General features: G+C 40.0%; 1 protein-coding gene across 1 annotated transcript in view; it reads right to left on the bottom strand.

Annotated features, from left to right (window-relative positions):
• EPSTI1 (epithelial stromal interaction 1) overlaps positions 1–22,873 on the bottom strand; it is a 52,655-nt gene that overhangs the window by 23,478 nt on the left and 6,304 nt on the right. Inside the window, exons 2-6 of the mRNA XM_013948311.2 lie at positions 18,755–18,813; positions 17,082–17,165; positions 13,547–13,620; positions 12,830–12,913; positions 6,206–6,279 (exon numbers count right to left, since the gene is read on the bottom strand). Coding sequence (XP_013803765.1) covers positions 6,206–6,279; positions 12,830–12,913; positions 13,547–13,620; positions 17,082–17,165; positions 18,755–18,813 — 375 coding nt within the window. The remainder of the gene's footprint in view (positions 1–6,205; positions 6,280–12,829; positions 12,914–13,546; positions 13,621–17,081; positions 17,166–18,754; positions 18,814–22,873) is intronic.

Below are 22,873 nucleotides of genomic sequence, written 5' to 3'. Positions count from 1 at the left end.
TATTATCTGAAGTAATAAGCATAAATCCAGTTTTAAGGAAAATGCAGTTTTGTATAAGTCTATTGCATAGATCTTCCATTCTGTGTGCTCCATCTGCATGTGCAATCTGCTTCTATATTTTCAGCCAGCTTGCATGGGCAGATTAATGTGTACAATTAGAAAGCAACCTCACAGGCGTTCAATAAACTGCCTTCATTATTACACTCAAGAGAGTCCCTTTGGATGTCTATAAAAGCCTAGTTTTCTGCCTGTTAGCTAAATAATTGACAACGCTTAAAATAATCAGGAGCAAACGAACAAAATGAAGACCATTGTGGTGAAAGAAAGCAAACAAAAGATTCTCAAGGCTGCAAACCTTTTTTTTGTGGTTCCTGCAAGCCCTCTTTCACTCTCTTTGGCAACCTATATTAAAAGTCTAGTCAGGTTTACATTTGCACTTCTGTGGGGAAAATTTGCTACCAGCCTGCTGTTTGAACCACACATCATAGAGGACTGAAAACTGGCAAGGACACTAGAATTTATCCTGTAAAAATAGATAAATAAATAAAAATTCTGTTTTGATTCTGGTTTTATTTTCTTGCATTTTATGACTTTTGAGAAGATTGCTTTGGCAGGCAAGCGTACATCAGCTTGGTTGGGTGAAACTCTGCATTGTATTTGGAATATTCACTTAGTGGCACTCTAGCAAATTCTGTGTTTCAAGTTCCAAATTCCGAGCAGGATATATTGAGTGCACACATGGACCAGAGTGCAACAGTGCCAGAAATTTTTACAGGAGTGCAGCCTTCACAAAGACATGAATATGTAACAAAGGGAGAAATTAAGAGATAAAACAAATATTATGTAATATCTCTCCTCTCACCAAAAACCCCAACCCTATGTGCTAGACTACTTTTCCTGTTATACAAGCAGGTGGGCCTATTATATAAGCAGGTAGATAGCTATTAGAAACAAAGTGGGCTACATCCAACACTATAGTTCCTGGGCAGTCAAATCCAAATTAAATAAAAGCACCTTATCAGAGAGCTGGGCTAAAACCTTGTAATGAGCTATCTGACAGTTCAGACTCAGATTCATGCAGCCTGCACAGCAAGTCACAGAGAAAGGCAATTTACGATGTGGCCATTCCTCATTACAGTTTGAATGATAATTTCCATGTCCTAAATAAAGAGGGACTTCCAGGAGGGTCTTGGGCAAGTCACTTAATCTCTTCTTCATTCCTGCTCAGAAAGATGGATGCTTAGTCTTTTCCCTAGAAGAATTAGCAATTACAAATTTAGGACCACAAAAGCATTCAGTATCTTTTAACCCAGTCTGACAGAAATACAGTCTCTAGTGCAGGGTATTAACAAATGTAAAATGCATCCAAGACACCATTACTCAGAAGAAAGGACTCCGTTTCACATACAAGCAGTTTCCAGTAGACAACTGTGCATGTATGCCTCATCTTCCTGATTCAATGTCTGTACAGTCAGGACCACAGAAACGCTGCCACCAACAAATCCCCCAAGTGCTTCTCCTCTATTAGTACAAACCATAGCAATCCTGCAGTGTAGCAATTCCTCCAGCCCAAAGTCTGCTTCTGTGGGCTGTTTAGGCTTTTTATACAGGGCTACCTTAGGACATACCTTGTGGGTTTTGCCCATCTTAGTCACCTAATAGAGCCCAAGTCCACCTGAGTCAGCAGAGCTGCTGACCCCAAGAAAGGGACTTGGAGTCTTTTCCACAACTCTGCATGTGAGTCGAGACCTCATTTCCACAGGACATCAAGAGTTTAAGCAACTCTCATAGTAGATATAGTCCACTTTTAAGAGACATTTGTACATAAAGAAGCTAACAAGCTCTCAAGAGTTAGGAAATAACTGTATTCCCCAGACAGTAGACAAGGTTGCAGTCAATTTTTCCTTCTGTCATTTGTTCACTTAATATTACACCCTTCAAAAGGGGATTTCTGTGAGAAGTTCCTTTTTTAACAGCGATACGATTTTAGTCAGAATCGAGAAACTTCTGTGCACTGCTGTGCTTTATTAGCACAGTATGTTAATGACCCAAGAGTTTTAGATGCTTTTCCATATCAGAGAGAAGAGAAATTTCATACAAGAGAAGGCTCTGATTGGGCTCTACCCTATGCAGGAAGATACGGCTGAAGGAGGTGATCAATTTTAAAAGGTTTCCCAGCTAATGAGACCACTGGTAAGCACTGATCTCTTAAAGAAAATAGTGATGTTGCAGCTAGGGATACTTAGAGAGGACAGACTGACAAGGAGGCTTATCTTTTAAGATAGTCCCACAGGCGACAATTTTGCAGAGGTCATTGCTCTGTACGCAGCACATGTCCTTCCCTTCCCCCTCTCCCAGGAAGCAGGGAAGGAGAGCAAAATACCCTAGTAGAGAGAGGGATTAAAGTGGCACAACCTCCTGTTTATTACTTTCACCTCTAGACATGGACTCTGCAATGACAGAAGTAACAAGTCACTTATTTTTACACAGTATGCATACAGTACTGTGTTAAATACAAAGCACTTCTCAGTGAACATGTCTCTAATAACAAGTAGTACATCGTCAGAGTTACTTTACAAGAGCTGAGATGTCATACAGCAGCTTCCCATTACTGCTGGATGTTGTGTTCCACCTCAACAACATCCAAAGGTAAATTCATTACTGCCCAAGACTCCTATTCCTCAGTCCACTGGCAGATTTCTTCAGAGCAGAGAAGGCACTAGTGTTGCACTGTACAGTATGAGAGGTTTTTGGTTGACCAGATTTGTATTCACTGTATATAGGTTTTCAACTCTCTCCAGGTACAATATCCACTAGATCCTCCTGGTATGTTCAGTACACAGAGTACGTAAGTCTTTGGACAGTTATATGCAATCTCCACTGTAACAGAGCTTGACAGTCCAAAACTTCATCTTTAACTTCGGTCCATTTGGTTTCCTAAGATGACCTCAACTGAACAAGGGTCTCCTAAATCAGGGGACATAATAAGCAGCCAACCAGTCTCCTTCTCAGTGCCAAGCCAGCCCGAGCTCTTGCACCACCTGGGGCTGACTGACTGTGCTCACCTGGGGGTGTTTTAGAGGGTTTGGGCCTCCTTTTGACAGGACCAAGCCTACTTTTAACAGGAAAAAAATGCCAAATGGCCCAATTCACTTCACTCTAAGCAAAGACAGACAAGGAAGGTGGGAGAAAGGAGGAGCTATGCCTCCATTCATAACTGAATAAGCTGTTAAAACAAAAGTCAGATTAAATGGAAAGAGGAGAACCTTGAGAATCCTCTCAGGAAAAAGCAAGTCACATAACTGAGGACACTATACCGAATATTTGATGAGGCTGTTGTCAGGTTAAGCTCAGAGAGCATGAGTCACAGAATCACTGGAGCTGGAAGGGACCTCTGGAGATCATTTAGTCCACCCCACTGCCCAAGCAGGGTCAGCTAGAATAGGTTGCCCAGGACTGTGACTAGTCAAATTTTGAGTATTTCCAAGGATGGAGATTCCACAACTTCTCTAGGCAACCTGTTCCAATGTTCAGCCACCCACATAGTAAAAAAGTTTTTTTTAATCTTCAGACAGAATTTTCTGTGTTTCAATCTGTGTCCATTACCAATTGAAATGAAGATGTCTAGTCTATCAGAAATAGAGATTTAAAGCTATACAGAGTCCTCAGAAGTCCTGAAGAATCAAGGAAGGTGGTGGTGGGGATGTGAATCCACACTGAGTGAGACAAACATAGGACAAAATACCAATATCCATGAGACAGACTTTGGCAACGTTTAAGGAAAGACCTAAAGCCAAACAGGAAAAAGAAAAATAGAAGAGGGGAAAAAAAGGCTGGAGGGCAGAGTCTGAAATGAGTGAGAAAGCACCAAAATGTCTATACATTAGAAAAAGAGTCTGGGCGGAAGATGAAGGAACAGGAACTACTAGCATAGGATACAGCTCTTTTAAGAGTCAGAGAAGGATAGAGCAATCAATCATGCTGGGAACACAGGTGAGCTATTTCAGGAGTTAGAGATAGAAAAGGGAAAGGTGACTGAACAGCATTGTGTGTTAATTATGTGATATAATTGGTTTGGATTAGTTAAAAAATAAATACTTCAGGGTAGAGTGAATTGGCAAGGCAGGAACTTCACTGCCAATGGAATCAATTATTTCAGGAGTTAATCCATATCTAAATCTGGCAATAAAGAGGTATTCTTGGGAAATAGGTCTTCACAGCAGGCTAAATTCCCACATCTAAATTTTAGAACTGTGCTAAATATAGGAAGCCCTCATTATTTTCATATGGGTTAGATTTCTTTACCAGTCACTAAAATAAATGGGTGGAGATGTAATTTAGATCCTGTTTTGATAATTAATCTTGGATTAAATGATCACATATTCATTCATTTAGATAAAGAAAGCACAAAGTCAGTCTGCAACTCACAGTTTTCATTTCAGAGTGTATATTTTGAGAATTTAAAATAAATCCAGTGGACAAAAGAGCTCACAGAATGAACTATAGATTGCATTACTTCAAGTCAAAAAGTGGAACCCCCCCCCCCCACCTCCCGGCTGCCAAAAATAATAATTAAAAAGGAGAAGGGGAAAAACACTAGTGCACACCACACTCTTTGGGAAGCATTTCAAATTTCAAACATTAGTTGCTAATCTTTTTACCTGATTTACACACTAGTTAGCAAGGAATGAAAGACTCATATTGATAAAACAGCAGTTTCTCAGACATCAAGAAATTAAGTAGAAATGCCAGAAGGCTGGAAAGTGTAGCTCAGCTAAAGCAGCAAAAGGTTCTTCAGGCATACAAATGCATAGAGGAGAGGAAAAAGAAGTAGGACAGCTGTATACAGAAAAGGTGGCTGAAAACAGCTATCAGGTAGGGTCCTGAAGTGAACAGTTAGTCACTGGAAGAAGGTGAGTGTACTGAAAAAGGTAGCCAATAGTCATCCTCTCTTATTTTCCCCTCAGTGGCTCTCACAGAAGGAAAGAGGCAGCTTCTCTTTAAAAAGGGAAGGAAGAAAGTCCCATGACAGCAATTTTGGTCAGTTCCCATGCCCACCTCAAAATTATTTTATTTATTTTTTCAAAATTATTTTATTTATTTTTAAATGGTACAGGAGAGGAAAAGAGAGCAGCACTTTCTCTGAAAACCAGTTATTATTAAAGTGAAAATTACTGTGCGGACAGTTACTCTGTCCAGTAGAGCCTGGATTCTTCTCACTTACTTTAGAAGAGACCGTTGACCAGTCTCTGTCTATGGTCAATAGAGGTGAACTTCTAGAGGATGATTCATGTTCTCTGTACTAAACTTTTATTTTAAGATGGGCAAAATTACTCCCTACAGGGGACTCTCTATACTCACAGAAAAGACAGACTTGTTTTGGACTCAGTGCCTAATGCTAAGCAAGTTGAATCCCTCCTGACACACAAGGTCTTGCTTCTGATTATCTGATGGAGGAGTTAAAGAAGAGAAAAGAAAAAGTCTCCTGGCTGTTACAGTTAGGTGGGGATGGGGGACGGTGAAGAGAAAAATATTTAGAGACAGCTAAATATTTATTTTCATTTTCAAACGTAGAAACACAGAGGTGAAACCTGCGAGTTATATGTAGACAAGATAGTTCTAGAATAGTAGCTGTGGTTTTAAACTATGTTGTTGCAACATGGCAACACATGGCTATTTTTTCCCATTTAGCAGTGTACCCACCACCATAAGTACCTCTGTATCCTGTTGCAAGACTTCCATTTTTCAAGAAATAAAATCCAAGCACTACCTCTATAAAAGAGAGCACTCTAGATACATTCTTTCCTCTTGTAGTTCTTTCACATTCTTTTTCTATAAAAATATTGTGACCTTTCAAAAGAAGTTAGTTTTTGAAACCAAAAATAGGGAGTTGGCTCCTTCCTTCCTACCTAACCACACACACCCAGCTTCTCAAACATGAGGAATTCCCCCAAAAGTTAAATATGTAAGAGGAAAACATTATTTGAGGAGGGAAAAACAGGTTACCCTAGCCAGTAAAGCCTAATGGTTTGACAGATAATTCAGAATTACAGTTCAGTAGTTTGGAGCCAATGGACCAGATGCCCCTGCTGGAAGAATCTCCAAAGGCATCAGCTTTTGTACAGACATACAGATATAGATGGTAACTACAAGTTTCACATAACAAGCAAGCAAAGACAAGTAGTCAGATTCAAATTTTACTTACTAATATTGATCTTCAAAGTACATCTCTCTTCTCCGCATTTCTTCTTGCCTTTTCTTAGCTTCAAGCCTCTCTGCCTACAGCATTAAAAACAGCAAAACATTCTTGAGATTTCTGATAAGCAAGAAACATTATTTCAGTATTCTGGTTTTCAAAATAATAATAGTAGTAGTTGGGTACACAAGTGACTCAATCCCAAATTAAAAAGTATTTAAACATGAGCAGGAGTCGGATAATTTAGTAAGCTTGTCAAGAGACCAATCTGAAATACAAAAACCCACTGCTTTCCTGGCAGACACATGTACCCTCACAGAGGGCCTCATGAGGCTTCACGGTTCTCAAGCTGTAACATTAAGGCCATCTCTAGGATTAATTGATGCAGCTTAATGGGACCGGTACATGAGTGATGATATGGGCTACTCCGAGTTGTGGAAGCATTTGCAATTAGATTAGCTGTCGGTCAACGATGTTTCAGTGGCTCTCAGCTGTGCTGCACGAGTAGCAGTGACATGAGCGTTCACAGCTCTGTGCGTAGACCTGTGGCTTTCAGAAGCTTTAGGTCCTGACCAGTGCAAAGATGATGAAGATGAGGGATATATCTCCACTTATCAAATGCTATTCTACCTCAGATACCATGCCTAGTGCAAGAGTCAGCCAAAGTTCTGACACACAAAACTCCTATGGATATCTGGATAACACAGAAGTAATGATGCCCTTTAACATAAAATTGAATGTAATACCCTTGTGCAAGGGTAGTTTAAGCACCTCCCCCCCTCCAAAAAACCAGACAAACAATAAAACCCAAACTTTCACATAGAATTAAAATGTTAAAGCAGAAACTAGAGAATTTGCTGCAGCAACAATATTCAGCTCAACTTTAGTTTTTAGTCAAAAGAAGGCCAGCCAATTCTTTTTCTTTTTCTCCAACACACAGGTTTTCAGTAGATCCAGTGGAAGAGCAGTCAAGAAGCAGTTCAGTGTGTTACAAGCACAGATCAGAAGTGCCAAACCTTGTTTTCAAGCCTGCTATATTTTGAGCAAAAGCTCGCACACCGCAGTGGGCAAGGGTAACAAGAGCTCCCATTCAAGGTTCAGAACGACTGATCAAACAGACACTGGCAACCAGCATGGTCACTCCTCTCATCCCCCACCCTCAAAATAATAATAATAATAATAATAAAAGCCTAATTTAAGGCAGCAACTTTTGGGTAACCCAACAATCAAACATTAAACAAAAGCACCCTGGAAATTTCAGCAAATGTCTGGCAGAGAGGAGAAAGCAGCTGTAGGTGGGAATGGCCCATTGCAGAAGCCCCCACTCCTGCCAACCCGCTGACTCTCATACACCAGCATTCATTTGGTGACAGCCACAAATCAGAGGGACGACACACTGCATGGGTGGAGGGGTTGTGCAAGGCCAGGCAGAAAGAGGGGTGTGTGCACACCCATGTGTGTAGAAGTGTAAGGGGGAAAAGAGATGTTAAAAGCAGAGCTGTAAACCTCCCCTCTCCTCCTGCCACACACACATCATTTTCTTCCTGTGCTGCAGTCAGAAACATTTTAGAAAAATTATAATTCTACTGGCAGTAACTCAATTACTTTGCCTTCAGTGATTTCAGGGTGGATATTTTTTAATTGGATAAAGAATGAATGTCTGGAAGAGATTTGTAAAACAAGTTTAAATTCCTCCTCAGCATGTACTGGATTAAAAAAACAAGCAAACAAAAAACAACAAAAAAAAAAACAACAGAAAAACCCTGTCAGGTGTCTGCAGATAGGAAAAAGATATTATGTTGTATAATAGTGATATAGATACTAAAAGGCAAATGACTTAGAGACTGTATTTTGGAAGAGGCAATGGAAAAAAAAATAAAGAGGAAGAAAGCTCTCTGAATAAGGTGCCCCATTGCCCAGTCAACTGGGATGTTGAGATATTTGTAAAGTGTATACACTATTGATGTAATAAAACAAACAAACAAAAAACAAAAACAAAAAAACCCCACACACCACATACTAAAGTGAGGCATACCAACCCTCTGCATGGGTAATTTTTTAGTGTTCAAGGGATATCTCGTCTGCTCCTAACTCCTCTACCCAGAGACAGATAATTCTTTTAGGCAAAGACTCCCACCTATCATCTGTGCCACTTAACAATTTACATTTCATCTTCTGTTTTCCCCAGGGTTTCAGAAACAAGTCTTCCAGCAGCAGGTGATACTCTGCAGATTTGAAAAGCATTCAGAAAGAACCTCAGGACTGGAGAGTTGAGATATTCAGACCCACTATTCACTTAACAAAGAAGGCAACATTTTTGGTACTAGCGAGGTAACAGCGCTAAACAGACTGCAGAGAAAACAGATAGATCCATATCCTATCAGACCTGGTCCTACTCTGGCTAATGAGGAAGAAAGGAAATCTGATATTATTGTCAAGGGCGATGTTGACATCCCTATGACAACAGGGACAGTTCCCAGGCTTTTCGTCACCGCTGCTCAACACTGACAGCTGACGCTTTCACCTCTGAAAGAGCATATGGCAAGGGGCCAAAGTTGAAATAAATTATAAGTTAAAATCCAAAGCTCACCAGAGTTGCCATGGCCTTGCTCCTAGCTAGGACAGAACGGTGATGTTAAATTTGATCAATCTTATCCTTCAATACTACCCCCATCTCCCACTAGGTAAAAAAGAAGCCAATATCCTACGCCTGTTCTGCCACCAGAGTGGTGCTGGAAGAAAACTCCAGCATATTGAAGTTATTTTTAGGGGCTGGTATGACTGCTTTCTACTCTGAAAGTTTACCTTGGGACCCTGCTTAGGACACATGGATATGACAGGAAAAAGCAAATGGGATATTCTCTAACTAATGACAATCTATCAATAAACATTGCCAAAGCACTCCGCATTTGGCACAGTCTTCAAAAATAAAGCCAACAGTGGAACAGCTGTGATATTGAAGGTAAACATGTTGAAAAGCATTAGCAGAAGGTCTGTAAAGTGCCCGGTTTTAACAAATTCCCGAAAAAGGCCATTCATGTTGATTAACACAGTCAAATTAAAGAGCACATGATTTGATAAAGAATAAAATGAAATTACAGCTTATTCTAAATAGGACAGTTTCAGAAGTTGGCACAACTGTTACTATGTAATGAAAAAACAAAAGAAAATTTAGTTGCAGACTAGAATTAACTTGAGCCTTTTCACTTCAACTCTTTTGAATCTTTCTACATTTATGCAAATTTTAGAATACACACAAGAAATTCTAAATGCAGGATAATAGGAACAGAGATTGAATGACAGAAAACTGAAACATGCAATACACTGAAATTTGACTTCTTAATCTTTAAGATTTCTGCATGTGTGCTATATGCAAAATAGCACAACTTCAGTGTCACATGCTTATTTTCTTGGAAAATTGACTGCCCTTTCATCCAAAAGACTCAAATTAAGTTATGGTTTAGCCTGGTAGAAATTTGTGATGTGAAAGGCTACACAGAAGATACCAAACTGCAGATGCTTGCTACAGATGAGGAAAGAACAATAATGCTACTTCCTATGTATTCCCACACTTTCTGCAAATCAGACACCCATCTCAGAACTAGGGTCAAATATAAAAAAAAGGAATTCATTGCTAGCATCAAAGTATCTCCAAAATTATTTCAGTGAGCATTCAGAAATCACCACCTTAGGAGGAAAGAAAAGCCAAATTTGTACAGCCCAGGTTACCCTGTGAGCAGCTTGGAGCAGTCACAGGACAAGTTGGCTGATGCAGAGCACATGTGATCTCAAATCCCACTCGCGGCTACCCACAGAGAACCAAGAGCATCGGTTCACGCAAGCTGGTTCTCTAGCAGATGGGATGGGGAAGATCTACCTTTCTTCTCTCTGGGAGCTGGAGAGAGACAGAGTAGATGCCAGGAGCATTGGTATTATAGCCCTTAACTTGATCTTTAGAGAATGACAGAGACAGACAGGTGTTTCCTACTGAAGGTAACGCAGACCATCCACATCTGGGTACTGCTTTAACAGACACCTATTTTTCTCTTGGTCACAAAGACAAAGGAAGAATGGATATTACTTTTCTCTGCAAAACAAGTATTAAAGCAATAACATAAGCAGAGCCTATGTTCCTAGGCAGCATTGGCTTGCAACACATCATCCTTACGATCATGGGAGACCTGAGCTGAGTATCAGCACGTGTTCTGGTTACCATGCACTCTTTTGTAGGGCTTTACAATTCTTGTTGGCTGGCAAAGCAGCTCTCCAGCTGTGAAAATTTCAGGGCTCCTGCTGACAAAGCCGCCTAGCCATTATCTTCTCTCAGACTGTCAGACAATTTGTTTTTATTGAACGAATAATAACCTTGAGCAAAAGAAGGTCTGTCCAGCAGGAAAGGAAGACTTGTGAATTTGCAGAAAGACATGCTCCTAGCTGAATCCCTGCATGTACTAATTTACCACTTAAAAACAGTTCTTCTCCTGGAGAAACCAGGGCCTGACATTGGCCCTACAGTAGCAGTCCTTTAGGATCCCTTCCCTTCCATCCCTACCTCTCAGGGACCAATCATCTGCAGCAATGTGAGATAGCCAGATCAACACCCTTTAGTGGCTTTCCAGCATGCTTTACTTAAAGTTGATTTTTAAGTGTGTTAACATCTTATTCCAAGAAGAAACCTTTACCAGCTCAGTTACTATTGTGGAAGACAACCCAAATAAACAAATCCAAGTTAAGGGATTCCCTTCATCCTCCCCTGTTTTGTTTGCTTGCTTGCATTACGGGTATAAGTTTGTTTATTCAAATTAAACTGTTTGGCAAAGATGTTTGCCATGATATTGCATGCTTCTTTAGAAGAAACCAACAGAGTTTTACTATCTATACCAACTATAAACATTTTATAATCTGTGGGTGTGAAGGTAAAGAAATTAAAGGGCATGAAAACAGAACTGATACATCAATATATTTTCTAGGTGTAACTATAAATTATGACAGTCTTGCAACATTCTTCTCGTCCAACGCCCACAGGCAAACAACATACATTTAATAGGTGAATAAAATACAATGAATCCCCTTTCTATCACTGTTATCATCACTGCTTCTGGAGCTATACATGAGCTGGTAAGTGTTAATGACATTTCCACATGATACTATTTATGCCCCTGCAGGTTATCGTGTATGGGCTTATCCCCAAGGACCACCATTAAACGATAAAAGGCAGGGAACAGACTGACCTTTATCTAGGCATAATTAAGGCTATTTTTGTTTTTGCGTCTCATTGTATGCAATCCAGTACTGATAGTTTGTGAACTAACCCTCAGCCTTCAGGTTGCACACAGAGGATTATTTTTACTCTTGTGGAGACAAACCTTGAAAATCTCAAATCTCCCTTTCTCTCATAACTATTTTGCACATCACTATCATGCCCCACTCCTCCTTTTTTTCTTTTTCCTCCTTTTTTTCTTTTTAATTCCAGGTTACATTCTCAGCTGAGCACCAGTTAGTTTCTACCAAGGAGAGTGAAGGACCAAGGCAAAATGAACAAACTTTTCCCAAGGTTTATATAGCACGCATGACTAGAAGCAGCTTTGTGGAAATAATTGGAAGAGACAAACAAATGTGAAATAAAACTGAAGATCAGAAAGTGAGCTATTGTTGGTGTACATATATGCTCAACAAGAGAAGAAAAAGTGATCTTACACACTAGCCAATGATTAGCACTGTGACAGGTTTACCAACTTAAACACCAGAGGTGTACACTAAAGAGTAATGTCAGTCTCCGGGTACGGGGCTTGATTTGTGTGCTCAGAGGAGGCATTGACACTGCTCTCTCAGCGCAGGATCTGCAGCGCAGATGGCCTTGAGCTGCTCCACTTTCAGGACCACGGCAAAGAGCAATGCTGCAGGCCACGCTAGCCCCAGCAGTACCGTCCCTAGACTCTCCAGGAGCCTGCCAACAGCCGTGAGCAGGCTTCCACAACACTGATACACATATCAAACAATACATTTCTGCCCACCTGAAAGAAGGAAAGGCTTTTCTGAAAGAAACCTTGATCTGCAAGCTACAGAGGAGCTGTGATGCTTGCCAGCCAGCACCCCAATCTGGGTAGTTGAAGGGGCACCAGAATTTCAGAGTGCATGAGGGCATACTGCAGACAATCATTATCTTTCCATGATTTGGATGCGTTTTCTACCACTACAGGCTGGCTTTTCTTGGATGCTTCCTACACATGTAGCAGGCAACTACAGATTTCTGTAAGTACTTCATGCTATTTGCCACAACTGGATAGTACAGAGAAAGTTTATGCCAGAATAAGCTACATAACCCATATCACTATTTACAACATTATTCCTTACCCTAGCGTTTTCCCTTTATTTCTGCTAACTCCTGAGGACATATGCAACCACAACACTGAAGTTCCCAAAGCACCAAAAGAATAGGCAAGCCTAGCAGAATACCAGGCCAGATTTCCTTTAGTGAACTAATAAGAAAGGGAGGACTGGATCCTCTAACTTTCTGGTGAAATCCAGGGATACCATTTCATTTAACAAACCTGTTTCCTGTAGTTCAGTAAAATAAAGCATCACGACATATACTTTATTATATGGTTCCAACTCTACAGTAACCACATTTACCTTTTCTCTTTGAATTGCTTTCTTTTTCAGGATTTCAGCTTCTTCAGCTGCCTTTTTTGTTCTTACATATTCTTCTCTCTTGTACTATATGACATAAACATAAAAAAAAATTACATATGTATGTATAAAAGAACACATAAGATAAGGTACCTTGACTCCTGTACTGCACATTTTTCAAACCTAAAGCATGGTTGATGAAAGTTACCAGGGATTTTTCTTAAACTGAGACACTCCATTAAATAAAGCAGGCTGTGCACCAGCTACTCTGATATTGACTTTAAGAAGGCTGAGAAATCCGGGAGTGATAAATGGGCATCTACGCAAGGAATCACAAAGCTGATTGATAACTTGCAAGTGTTTATAAGAACAACATTTCTACATATAGAACTGGATGGTTGGTACATTGATCCATTAGTTGAAGTGTAGGCAGCATGCTGGAGGATACAGCGAAGTGTGTAAGTGATTTTACAACTGCACTGGTTGTCATTTTAGATGTGATGTGCAATATGGTTTGCTACGTATTTATAGCTAGTTTTCTCATTTTCTTTGATGCAGAACATTTGTTTCTAGTTTTCTGCTGCTTCCTTCAGTTTTCATGACTTTCTTTTGTCAAGCAGCTGGGAGTTCATTTTACAGCCATATGAAACAGTGACACTTCCTGAAAAGCCTTTTTTGAGCTAGTTTTTAAAATAAACAAATAAATTTATTCTTCCTGACCTTTTGCTGGTATTTAGATTGCATGAGTATCATCTGTTGTTTTTGCCTTGCTTGAGCCTCTGATTCCTTTCCACCTAAGAAAAAAAAAAAGAGAAAGTATAAATTGCATTTTACATGAGCATTTTAAGTTCAAATGCCAGTCGTTTCAGAACACAGCACTATAACAGACTGGATGTATATACAACTTGCATATACAGCAAGTTTTTCATAATTATAGTAGCTGTCTGACTTTAAAGAAAACATACAGGAGAGCTTTTCAATCATTTTATCCATCCTCCAGAAGCACTGACTTGTCATTTACAGAGTATCCATTGTATCATCCACTCTGCCAGTAAATATGTCCTATTGTGGGTGATCAGTTTACTGAAAAACTATTCAATTTTCAGATCAGTCATGCTTTACAGATAAGTCTTCATTTCCAGACCTAGATCCCCCCCACCTTTGCTCAGTTTCTGTGTCTCTCTTATACACACACACACACACAGTCAGAAAACTTTATTGCCAGAAAGTTTCTGTTCTATCAATTATAAGAGCTCAGAGTTCCTGCCAGCTCTAATAGGATGTTACCATTATAGTATTTTCTTCCTAGCAATGTCTTGAGGCTTGAGGAATAATCCCCTTTCTAAAATGGAAATCAAAGCCTTTTCAAACAGACCTCACAGTCATACCCAGATAGCAGAAGATGCCCTTTCCAAGGGCATGGGCTCTCTGTTGAGAGCATCTAAACCTCTTCCCATATGGGTTCAGCCTTCAATTAAAAAAACAAAAAGAAAACACTCCCACCTGCCCCCACACACATACAGGAACTGATAGGTTTTCTTAAGGGATGGAGGGTATTGGCTGGAAAACCAATAGTTTATTCCCTCAGTTGTTGGGGTTTGGGGAACAGAGAAAACAACAGCATGCCCTAATCTGTAGACAAAGGCTGTGTATTTGCTTATTGATTTTCTGAGAAGTTCCCCACTACAGGACTTAACTCAGCAGTGACAGCTAGACCGTTCTGTGCAGGCATCAAGGACCTGACTCACCTCAGCTACCTGAGGAGTCTGACGTTGGAGACAGCTACCCCCATAGCTGTCCATCCCCCTTGCAGCAAAGGGCATGAATCACCCTTTAGTAAACATTTCTTTCTATTTACTAATGGAAGGTAACTAATCTTTAGGTACCTTTGTGAGGTTCAGTGAATGGGAGATCAATTCCCTAAGTATGGAAACATCCCTATGCACACAAATAACTCCACAAGAATAAGGCTATACAGGATACAAGCAACAAACTTATGGAAGTAGTAAGCGTACAGCTGGTATCGTATAGTGTCTCATCCCCAGGTCTAGGAAATGAAAATACTACTAAACACTTTAGAAGCTTGATCTTTCTTTCTTTCAACCCTGATATCGGCAACATTTAGCTCTTGTGTTCACTGTAAGTTTCTGCAGGTGCTGCTGGACATCAGCTCTAAACAAGTAATCAGCCATTACCCACAGCCTTTCAGCCAGGTTTAATTCATTCAAGTTGGCTTGGCTGTAATGTATCTAATGTTTCACTGAAGTCAGACTGGTGTGTTATGACTGGCATTCACTTTATGTTATATAATCAAAGAAAAGGCCACTGCATTTTTCAGGCATGATTTGTTCTTTACAATCCTGCTCCATTCATGCTTAGAGAGAAGGATGGAACTTAGATGATTTGTCGCTCTCATCCCTCCATGGTAACCTTAAAGTTCATGTGTCTCAGTCTCCAGGAGTCTTTCTAAATAGTAGCTAGACAGTGACTGAAGAGCTTATATAACCTCCTCAAATTCTTTCAGAAGCTTTTTGATTTTTTAAAAGTTTGCTTCTTTCCCAAGAAAGTTTTTAAATGCAGTGGAATCAGAGGAAGTTAAGACTTCCCACATTCTTAGTCACTGTAGGTTTCTCACTACATCCCCAGTCATGCAGCCAGCCTGCTTGCTTTATGAACAGACACCACACACCAACTTTCTGTTTTCAGATTTCACTTTCTTCAGCAACAAGCTTTGTAGTCCTCTTGGGACAGAAGCATATTTTCTAGGTACCTGCTCACAGGTAGGAAGCAGCTAGCATGTATGACCTGATAAAGAACATGCCCGTCCCCATGACTGCAGATGGGGTGGAAATACAGGGTATTGCACTAAATTGCAGAAGTAGGTTCACCCCTCCAAGCAACTGGGACTCAGGCAGAAGGGCAAAACAGCATGTGGGACTAGTGCCACCTTGACCCCAGAAACAAATCTGGCTTGGAGTCAGTTCAAATTCCTTCACAGACTTCTGATCCTCCTTCACCTCCCACCTGGTATCAATTTTTATAGACCTCATACTGCCCCAAAATAAACTTGTGTAGCATGGCAAAGAAAGAACTTAATTCCCAAGAGGTCAAGGCAGACAATAGCCCGCATGGTGTACCCCAAATTCTCCTGTGACAGCCAAGAGAAGGAAGGGGAGCTATAAATTTACAGAACTAATAAATGCACCATTATAATCCTTCACTTTGTCGTAATGAATTTTGTTCCATTTCTATTAATGCAGTCCCTCAAGGTCATCCCATTCTTTCTGTGCAATATCCTCATCATATTCTTCACAAACAATGCTTTCAAGTTTTGTCTTGCCAGCAAGTTTCATCAGCCCACTCCTACTTTTTGTGCCAAAGACATTAATGAAAGATATTAAAACAAGATAAGTTTGAAGGCTGGTAGTTGAAAAGCACTTCTAATAACCTCCCTCTTGTTTCATACTTCTTTGCAGCACAACCTGCAGCCCTATTCTCCTTACAGTTCTATTTTCCCTTTGTTCTCTGGTCTTTTTTTTTTAAGCTAACTTTCAAGTAGCAATTGCTTTATGGGTGTTCCATTTGAAGAGATCTACTATGTTTCTTCTCATTTGTCCAAAAAACCAAAAAAGTTGTCTGTTATCGTATCAAACACACAGTTCAACTCAGTGTGACTTAAGTCCATGTTGCTTTTCATCCTGTTTTTCACCTCATCTTCACAGTTATTTTTGTTAAGATTTGTTATATAGAATCTCATGCACATTTAGCCTGAAGCTGCAGGGATCACTTTTGCCTCTTCAGGAGTCAGCAGTCAGGCCCCTAACACAGAGGCATAACACTGGCCCCTAACACAGAGGAATTTACTTTTAAGTAACCGGAGGATCTCCGACACAGGTTGTTCATCTGCACACTAATGCCAAGTGTACATTTCTTCAGAGATATCAACCACAGACAGTGCTCCCAGAAGGTGGGTTCATCAACCTCTCGCTCCCAAACATTAATACAGATTTTCTACGCTGATCTTGACAGATTGCTTGAATGATAATCTATGCTGCTTTGTTTCAAAAATATCTTCATTGTCAGGACCATCAAAATCCACAAAGCTTATAAAGCAGGCTCCTGTTAGCACTTATTGACAGTGAATCTCTTAAATAACAAGCTTATGAAAAGAAGTGAAAAATCTCTCATGAAGTGAAGGGTTTATACTTATTCACATATATTTTGCAATCCATAACAGCTCATCTACATTTCTTACCCAGTCTCTGTGGAGTTAACTTAACTGGCCCTGGCCTGTGTTCTTCCTTCCACTTCTCCAGGTCATCTAGCTCTTTTATAGCAACTGAGGAAGTACAGAAAGAAACAGACATGCATGTGAGAGGCAGTACTAAAAAGCAGGCAGTATCATTAATTGCATACAACACTGAAGACCCAGCCAGAAACAGACAGATCCTTGTTTTCCATGGATGCAGAGAATCCTCCTAAGACATTGATACATCCACTGGAGCTATCAGCACTTGGGGCAAACACTCTGTCTCATCCAAGACTGTATGGTGAGCAAACCCTAGGACTCTATCACCAACCCCATTAGCAAAACTAAAAACAGCTAGTGGGCTGCTTTTTAACTCCTGGAAATCTGTAGGTATATACTACACTATTTGCGGCTAAAGCAGGAGTTGTCACATTTAAGATTGCTGCATGCTCATGCACTCTGCAATAAGCAGTATGCACTTATGCACTCCACAGTAGAAAAATGAATAATAAGCAACCCTTCCTTCCTCCCTCCACATGCTCCTTGAATAAAAGCAGGAGGTATGCACGATTCAGCTTCAAATTAAGACATTTCAACATGTGTGTCCACAAATGAGCTGGGTGTCAAGCTCACACTGTAGTCAGCGCAGATCTAGTCAATACAGTCAGGGAGATCTATGCAGCCAAGCTATATGCTCTAGGATGACTTGGTTGATTAAACTGCTCTCCAGGATCAACTGACAGAGGAAAAGACAGTGTCTTTCAACAGCAAGGCCCACAAAGCCTATGGAAAGAGAAGCTGTGTCTCAGAGTGGTACCGGAGTTGCTCTGAGAGCTCATTTCACTCTTACCAATATCAGTAAAAACAACATGAACCATAGTTTCTAATGGCAGGTTATGGCTAACAGATGCTAACATCAATTCTCCTTCAACAAGATAAAGTGAGTCCCTGGGCAGGTCTTCAAAGAGGCCCAAGAGAATCACTCACTTGTGATTTCACCTTTATAACAACAAGTGTTTAGGTAGAGATTGGATTCAATGAGTTAGGCTGCATTTCTGCCAGCATGCAAGGCAAAAGTACTTTGCATGCTTGATAGCTTGCATGCTGATGGCATGAAGTGAAATCAGATCTTTATTAAAGCAGCAGCACCTATGCTCTTAGGGTCAGATTCAGCTCTCAGCTGATCTGCTTTTCTTCTTCCTTCCAAATGATTAAGGTTTGGTTCAGAGGAAGTCCATTTTATTTCTTGCACTTCAGCACAAGCTCGCAACGTTTGAGAAGAAACATTTTAACTGCACAATTTCCCAGAGGACTCTAAACTTGAGGAACGCTGACTGATGCCTCTTCAGCTGTCATAACGATTCTGTGCAAATAAACAGCCAGGAGTGCAGGACTGACTACATATAGCACCCATAAACTTTTCCTGAGTAAGATTGACCGATCTCTGCATGAAGTTTAGTCAAATGAGAAGTTAATCTTAAAACAAAACAAAACAAAACAAACCCACCACACCTACATGATGATGGAGAATGCTCATAGTACTCATTTTACTGTGAAAGCTGCACATATAAAAGCATTGTAAAAATAAGGATAAAGATTGTGAGGGTGATAAAGCACACAAAAACCTAACCTTTTTCAAATTGAAATAACGTATTATAATATTTGAAAACCAAACTTACTTTGCTGCAACTGGTTTCTTCTTGTTTCATTAGGAGTTATCAAGATATATGGGCTGACACTGAAATGAAAGACAAGACTTATTTATTCCTGTCTACAGAAAAACAGGACTAGAAGGGGTTTCCTTGTTCATTAAGGCCAGTTTTCTGCTATTGTAGCCAATAAGCATAAAAACTAGCATTTATTTTGATTCAATTCTTTAGAATTTTTTAGTAAATATTCTAAAAAGAGCTCTTAGATGTGGAGTTAAGCTGCAAATATTAAGGGTAAAATTTTCAGAAACCGTTAGCACTGTCTTTACTCTTCTTATTTAAGTCTCACTTTAGACTGCCAACCTCAAAATCTCAGCTCAGCAGTTTCAAATCCAATAGCTTCCTCAGATCAAAGAACTCCATGTGGTAGACAACTTTTCCCCCAGACTGGCTGTCAGTGTTTTATAGCTCAGCTTGCTCAAGTGCGGAGGAAGAACACTGTCTTTTGGGAAGAGCATGGGTGCTGGCAATCCCATCCCATGCTTCAAGGGCACCACACACCTCAGAGGATTTAGGCAGCCTGCCCAAGAGTTGCCCAAGGACTACACAAAATCATACTGTCTGTTTTGGATTCATGTGACCTGCTCTCAGCCTGAGCCTCAGTTTCCTTGTTAGCCTCATGTTTGCCAGGCACTTGAAATGCTTTGGGCATATTTATTTTGCTGTCATGCCTATGGTGCAACTCACTAGATCAGGACAGAGGCCCTATTTTGCTAGGCTTAATTCAAAACACAGTTGCTGGCTCAAAGAGCTATCAATCTAATGTGACAGCAAAGAAACAGGACAGAGTTCAGAGTGTTTTAGAGACTTGAGGTGATCAAAAGAGTGATGAAAACACATCAGTTCCACTTGGAGAAAACAAAGGTTTTTATCTACACAGTATATCGTGAGGGTATGAGCTTACACTGCTTGTGCTCTGCATCAGCAAAAGCTAAGCCACAGGGATGCAGGCTTACTGGAAATGCACTTAGCAGTGGCTGGATCCAAGTATCAGAGTAAACTTTCATCTTCTGCAGTATTCAGTGTGGTTTTATCTGCATATATGTGCACAGATATTTTATCCGACTTCCTCATGGGGGAGACCGAAGGAAAACAGAAAACAAAGAATAATGAGGGATGAAGACTGAGCCTTTTAAAGGAAGAAAGGGCCACAGGGGGTGGCTAGAGGACAAGCCAGCAAACAGAAAGAACACAGTGGGCTGCAGAAAAGTAATGAGGGAAAGAGGCCTGAGACTATGGCTAAAAAGGAGAGAGAAAATCATGCTAACAGATCAAAGTGCAAAAAGCCGCTTGCTGCTGTATCACTGCAGTTCAGAATTTGGGAAGGAAAGTATTTATATACAATTACCTCTTTCGCTTTGAAGACTTATTCTAGGAGGATGTGGATTAATTTATAAGATTAAACTAGTAAATATAGAGCTGCTAGCTTTAATGGTGCCAATTAATACAATCCTTTCCCTTCCTGTCATTGAGACTAGGCAGCACTCCTCCAGCATTTGCCACACAACAAAAGGAAGTTTTGACAACCTATCTTACTTTTTATGATATATCATAAGCTTCTTGATCACTGATCACTTTCCAGATTTTCCTTTATTTGATTTAGCAGCATTTAAAATTTATCCCAAACTGTCCTTGACTGAGCTGCTCTACAGTTTCAGTGTTGACTTTTGTTTTCAGCATTTTTTGTTAGCTGTTTCAGATATTAGTGCCTATTTCTCTCAAGGTCATACACACAAATTATTACTTAGTACCTTTTCTAACTGTCCTCTCTTTGTCAGTGAGAAAAATAGCTGGAATTGTAAGTTGCATAACTGTGTATTTTTCCTCTAACCAACATGAGTGCATCTCACAGACCCTACTGGTTTACAGCATAAGAGAACAGAGGAGTTTTTATATCCTCAGTTTACTTTACTGACATCAAACAGTTATTTTTTTGATTATGATTCCAATCAAAAAGAAAGCAAAGATCCCTGCGTGTGTGTGCGCATGTATGAGGCATCATATCAAATCTAGCCCTTAGGCCATGAATCATTTCCTTCACCTGCTTTTCCTGTTTGGCTGGAAGGCTCTGGGCCTACAAGGCCAGATGGGCCACTCTTCTGACATCTGACCATGGTCATTACCCAGTAATTCAGAAAGACGGCACATGAAATACAGCAAAGATCAATCAGTTTATGAAAGGCATAGAGGTGAGACCAGCAATGACAGGGGACTGGACTCACTTCTAGGGAGAGCTCAGCTCTCTTGTCTAATCAGCAGCTTCAGAGTCATCATGGTTTAAAAAGTGCTTGTTTAAAGGCCAGTTGGGTTTCCATGTTACTGAAATAAAGGGGAAGTTAAGATTTGAAATCTTTGTTTTCTTTTAAGTAGGGGAAGGGAGAACACGACACCAACTTTGGGTTCTATTTTACTTGGTGCTTATGCTACGTGATTTTTTAGTCCAAGTTCAAAAAGAGAAGACAAGAGCATTATTGAGTCTATCTAGTTTCATAAGTGCGTTCATAGTGTACACTCATGGGTAAAACCAAGGGATGTCTTTTCTGCTTCTCATCACAAAAGAGAAGTCATGCAGACTTGATACTGTTAACCTTGGTCTCCTCGAAGTATTGAAATGTGAGAGCATAACTTTGGATACTGGGATCAGGGAAAGGAAGAGCAAGCATGTGGTGGACTTCTTGTGGTATTGGTGAAAATCAGGATATGAAACCCACAGCCATGAGAAAAGCCAGGTGAGTCCTCTCCAGAGAGACTCCTACTGCCCTAGCAGTTCTAATGCTAAAATTCAACTCCATACCTACTGCCCATCATTTTCCTGAGAACTCTCTATTAAGAACTTTCTTTCCTTTAAAAAAAATACATGTGTATGGATATCTTTCACCTTGTATTTTAGTCAGTTTGTAGGATATTGCATGTTATTTCTTTGATCAGACAAATCATCTCACATCCTCTGATCCAGCAAAGCCTATAAAACCCACTATAGACTGTCAATTTAATATTCCAGTCAGTTCCTAAGTTGCCACAGTAGCCATGTGTTTGGAGCAAATCATCCTGCTTGCCTAGGTAGCAATTAAGGAACTATTCTAATGTGAAGATCAGTGGTGTGCAGACTTTCTGTATTTTATAAAGGGCTGAAAAATCCACAACCAGAAATAACAAAGAATTTGACTTTTCAGGTTCTCTAATAATGATTCTTACTGATATATGACTTAAGTCTGTCATTGAGGTTGGGTTGTTTTATAAATAAAAATACAGAAGTCAATGGGGGTGGGAGGAACGCCTCACCCAGCTTATGGCTCTTCATAAAAGAGAAGCAAATCCTCTTCCACCTTTATAGATCATATTAATCTTAATAAGTTTTTTTTAGTTTCTTTACAGAAAAGGGAAATGGATTGGCTGATTACTCAGACTGAACAAACATTAACAACAGTAAAGAAGTTATAACCCAATAAGATAATGCATCTGTACTAAAATAAAAAAAATCTCATATGAGTTTTCAAGTAGACAGACATCAAACGTTACAGAAGTACAGTGGGAAGATAAATAACTATGTATCTATATATAAGTATATGCATATACACACACACATATATATACACACAGAGAGAGGGAGAAATATTTCAGTCAGAAGGAACGCACCATCCCCTCATAAAATATCTGCAAAGATAGTTTAGTTTGAATTATCAGCTACACAAAGAACATCATGTCTGCAATTTTCAATTCTTAAGCCTGTGTGTAGTTCTATTAATTTACCTAGCATTACTCTGGGACTAGTTTTCAATGCTTTCTGGGTAGAGACCATAAAAACCTTTGTTCTCATTTCTTCTAGGTACGCATAAAATACATCATCTGTCAAATTGAATAAACACGAGAACTACAGTTCACAACTAATGTTTCTTGCAGAGCTGTGCCCTTCAGTTTTTCCTCAAGCCCACTCCAGCCAGCTACCATTGGGGAGCCTTCCAAATGAAGTGTGAAATAGTTTAAAGAGCTACAAAAGTAATGGCTGTTATAAACTATTTCCAATTCCACTGTGTTTTATACTGCCTCCCTGCCCCCCGCATCAGCACAGGAATACCACATAAAGCAGAG

The sequence above is a fragment of the Apteryx mantelli genome, chromosome 1 (genome assembly GCF_036417845.1).
Source record: "Apteryx mantelli isolate bAptMan1 chromosome 1, bAptMan1.hap1, whole genome shotgun sequence".
In the NCBI taxonomy this organism is placed as follows: domain Eukaryota; kingdom Metazoa; phylum Chordata; class Aves; order Apterygiformes; family Apterygidae; genus Apteryx; species Apteryx mantelli.
Note: the sequence above shows the minus strand (reverse complement) of the source record. Positions and strands in the feature narration are given on the sequence as shown.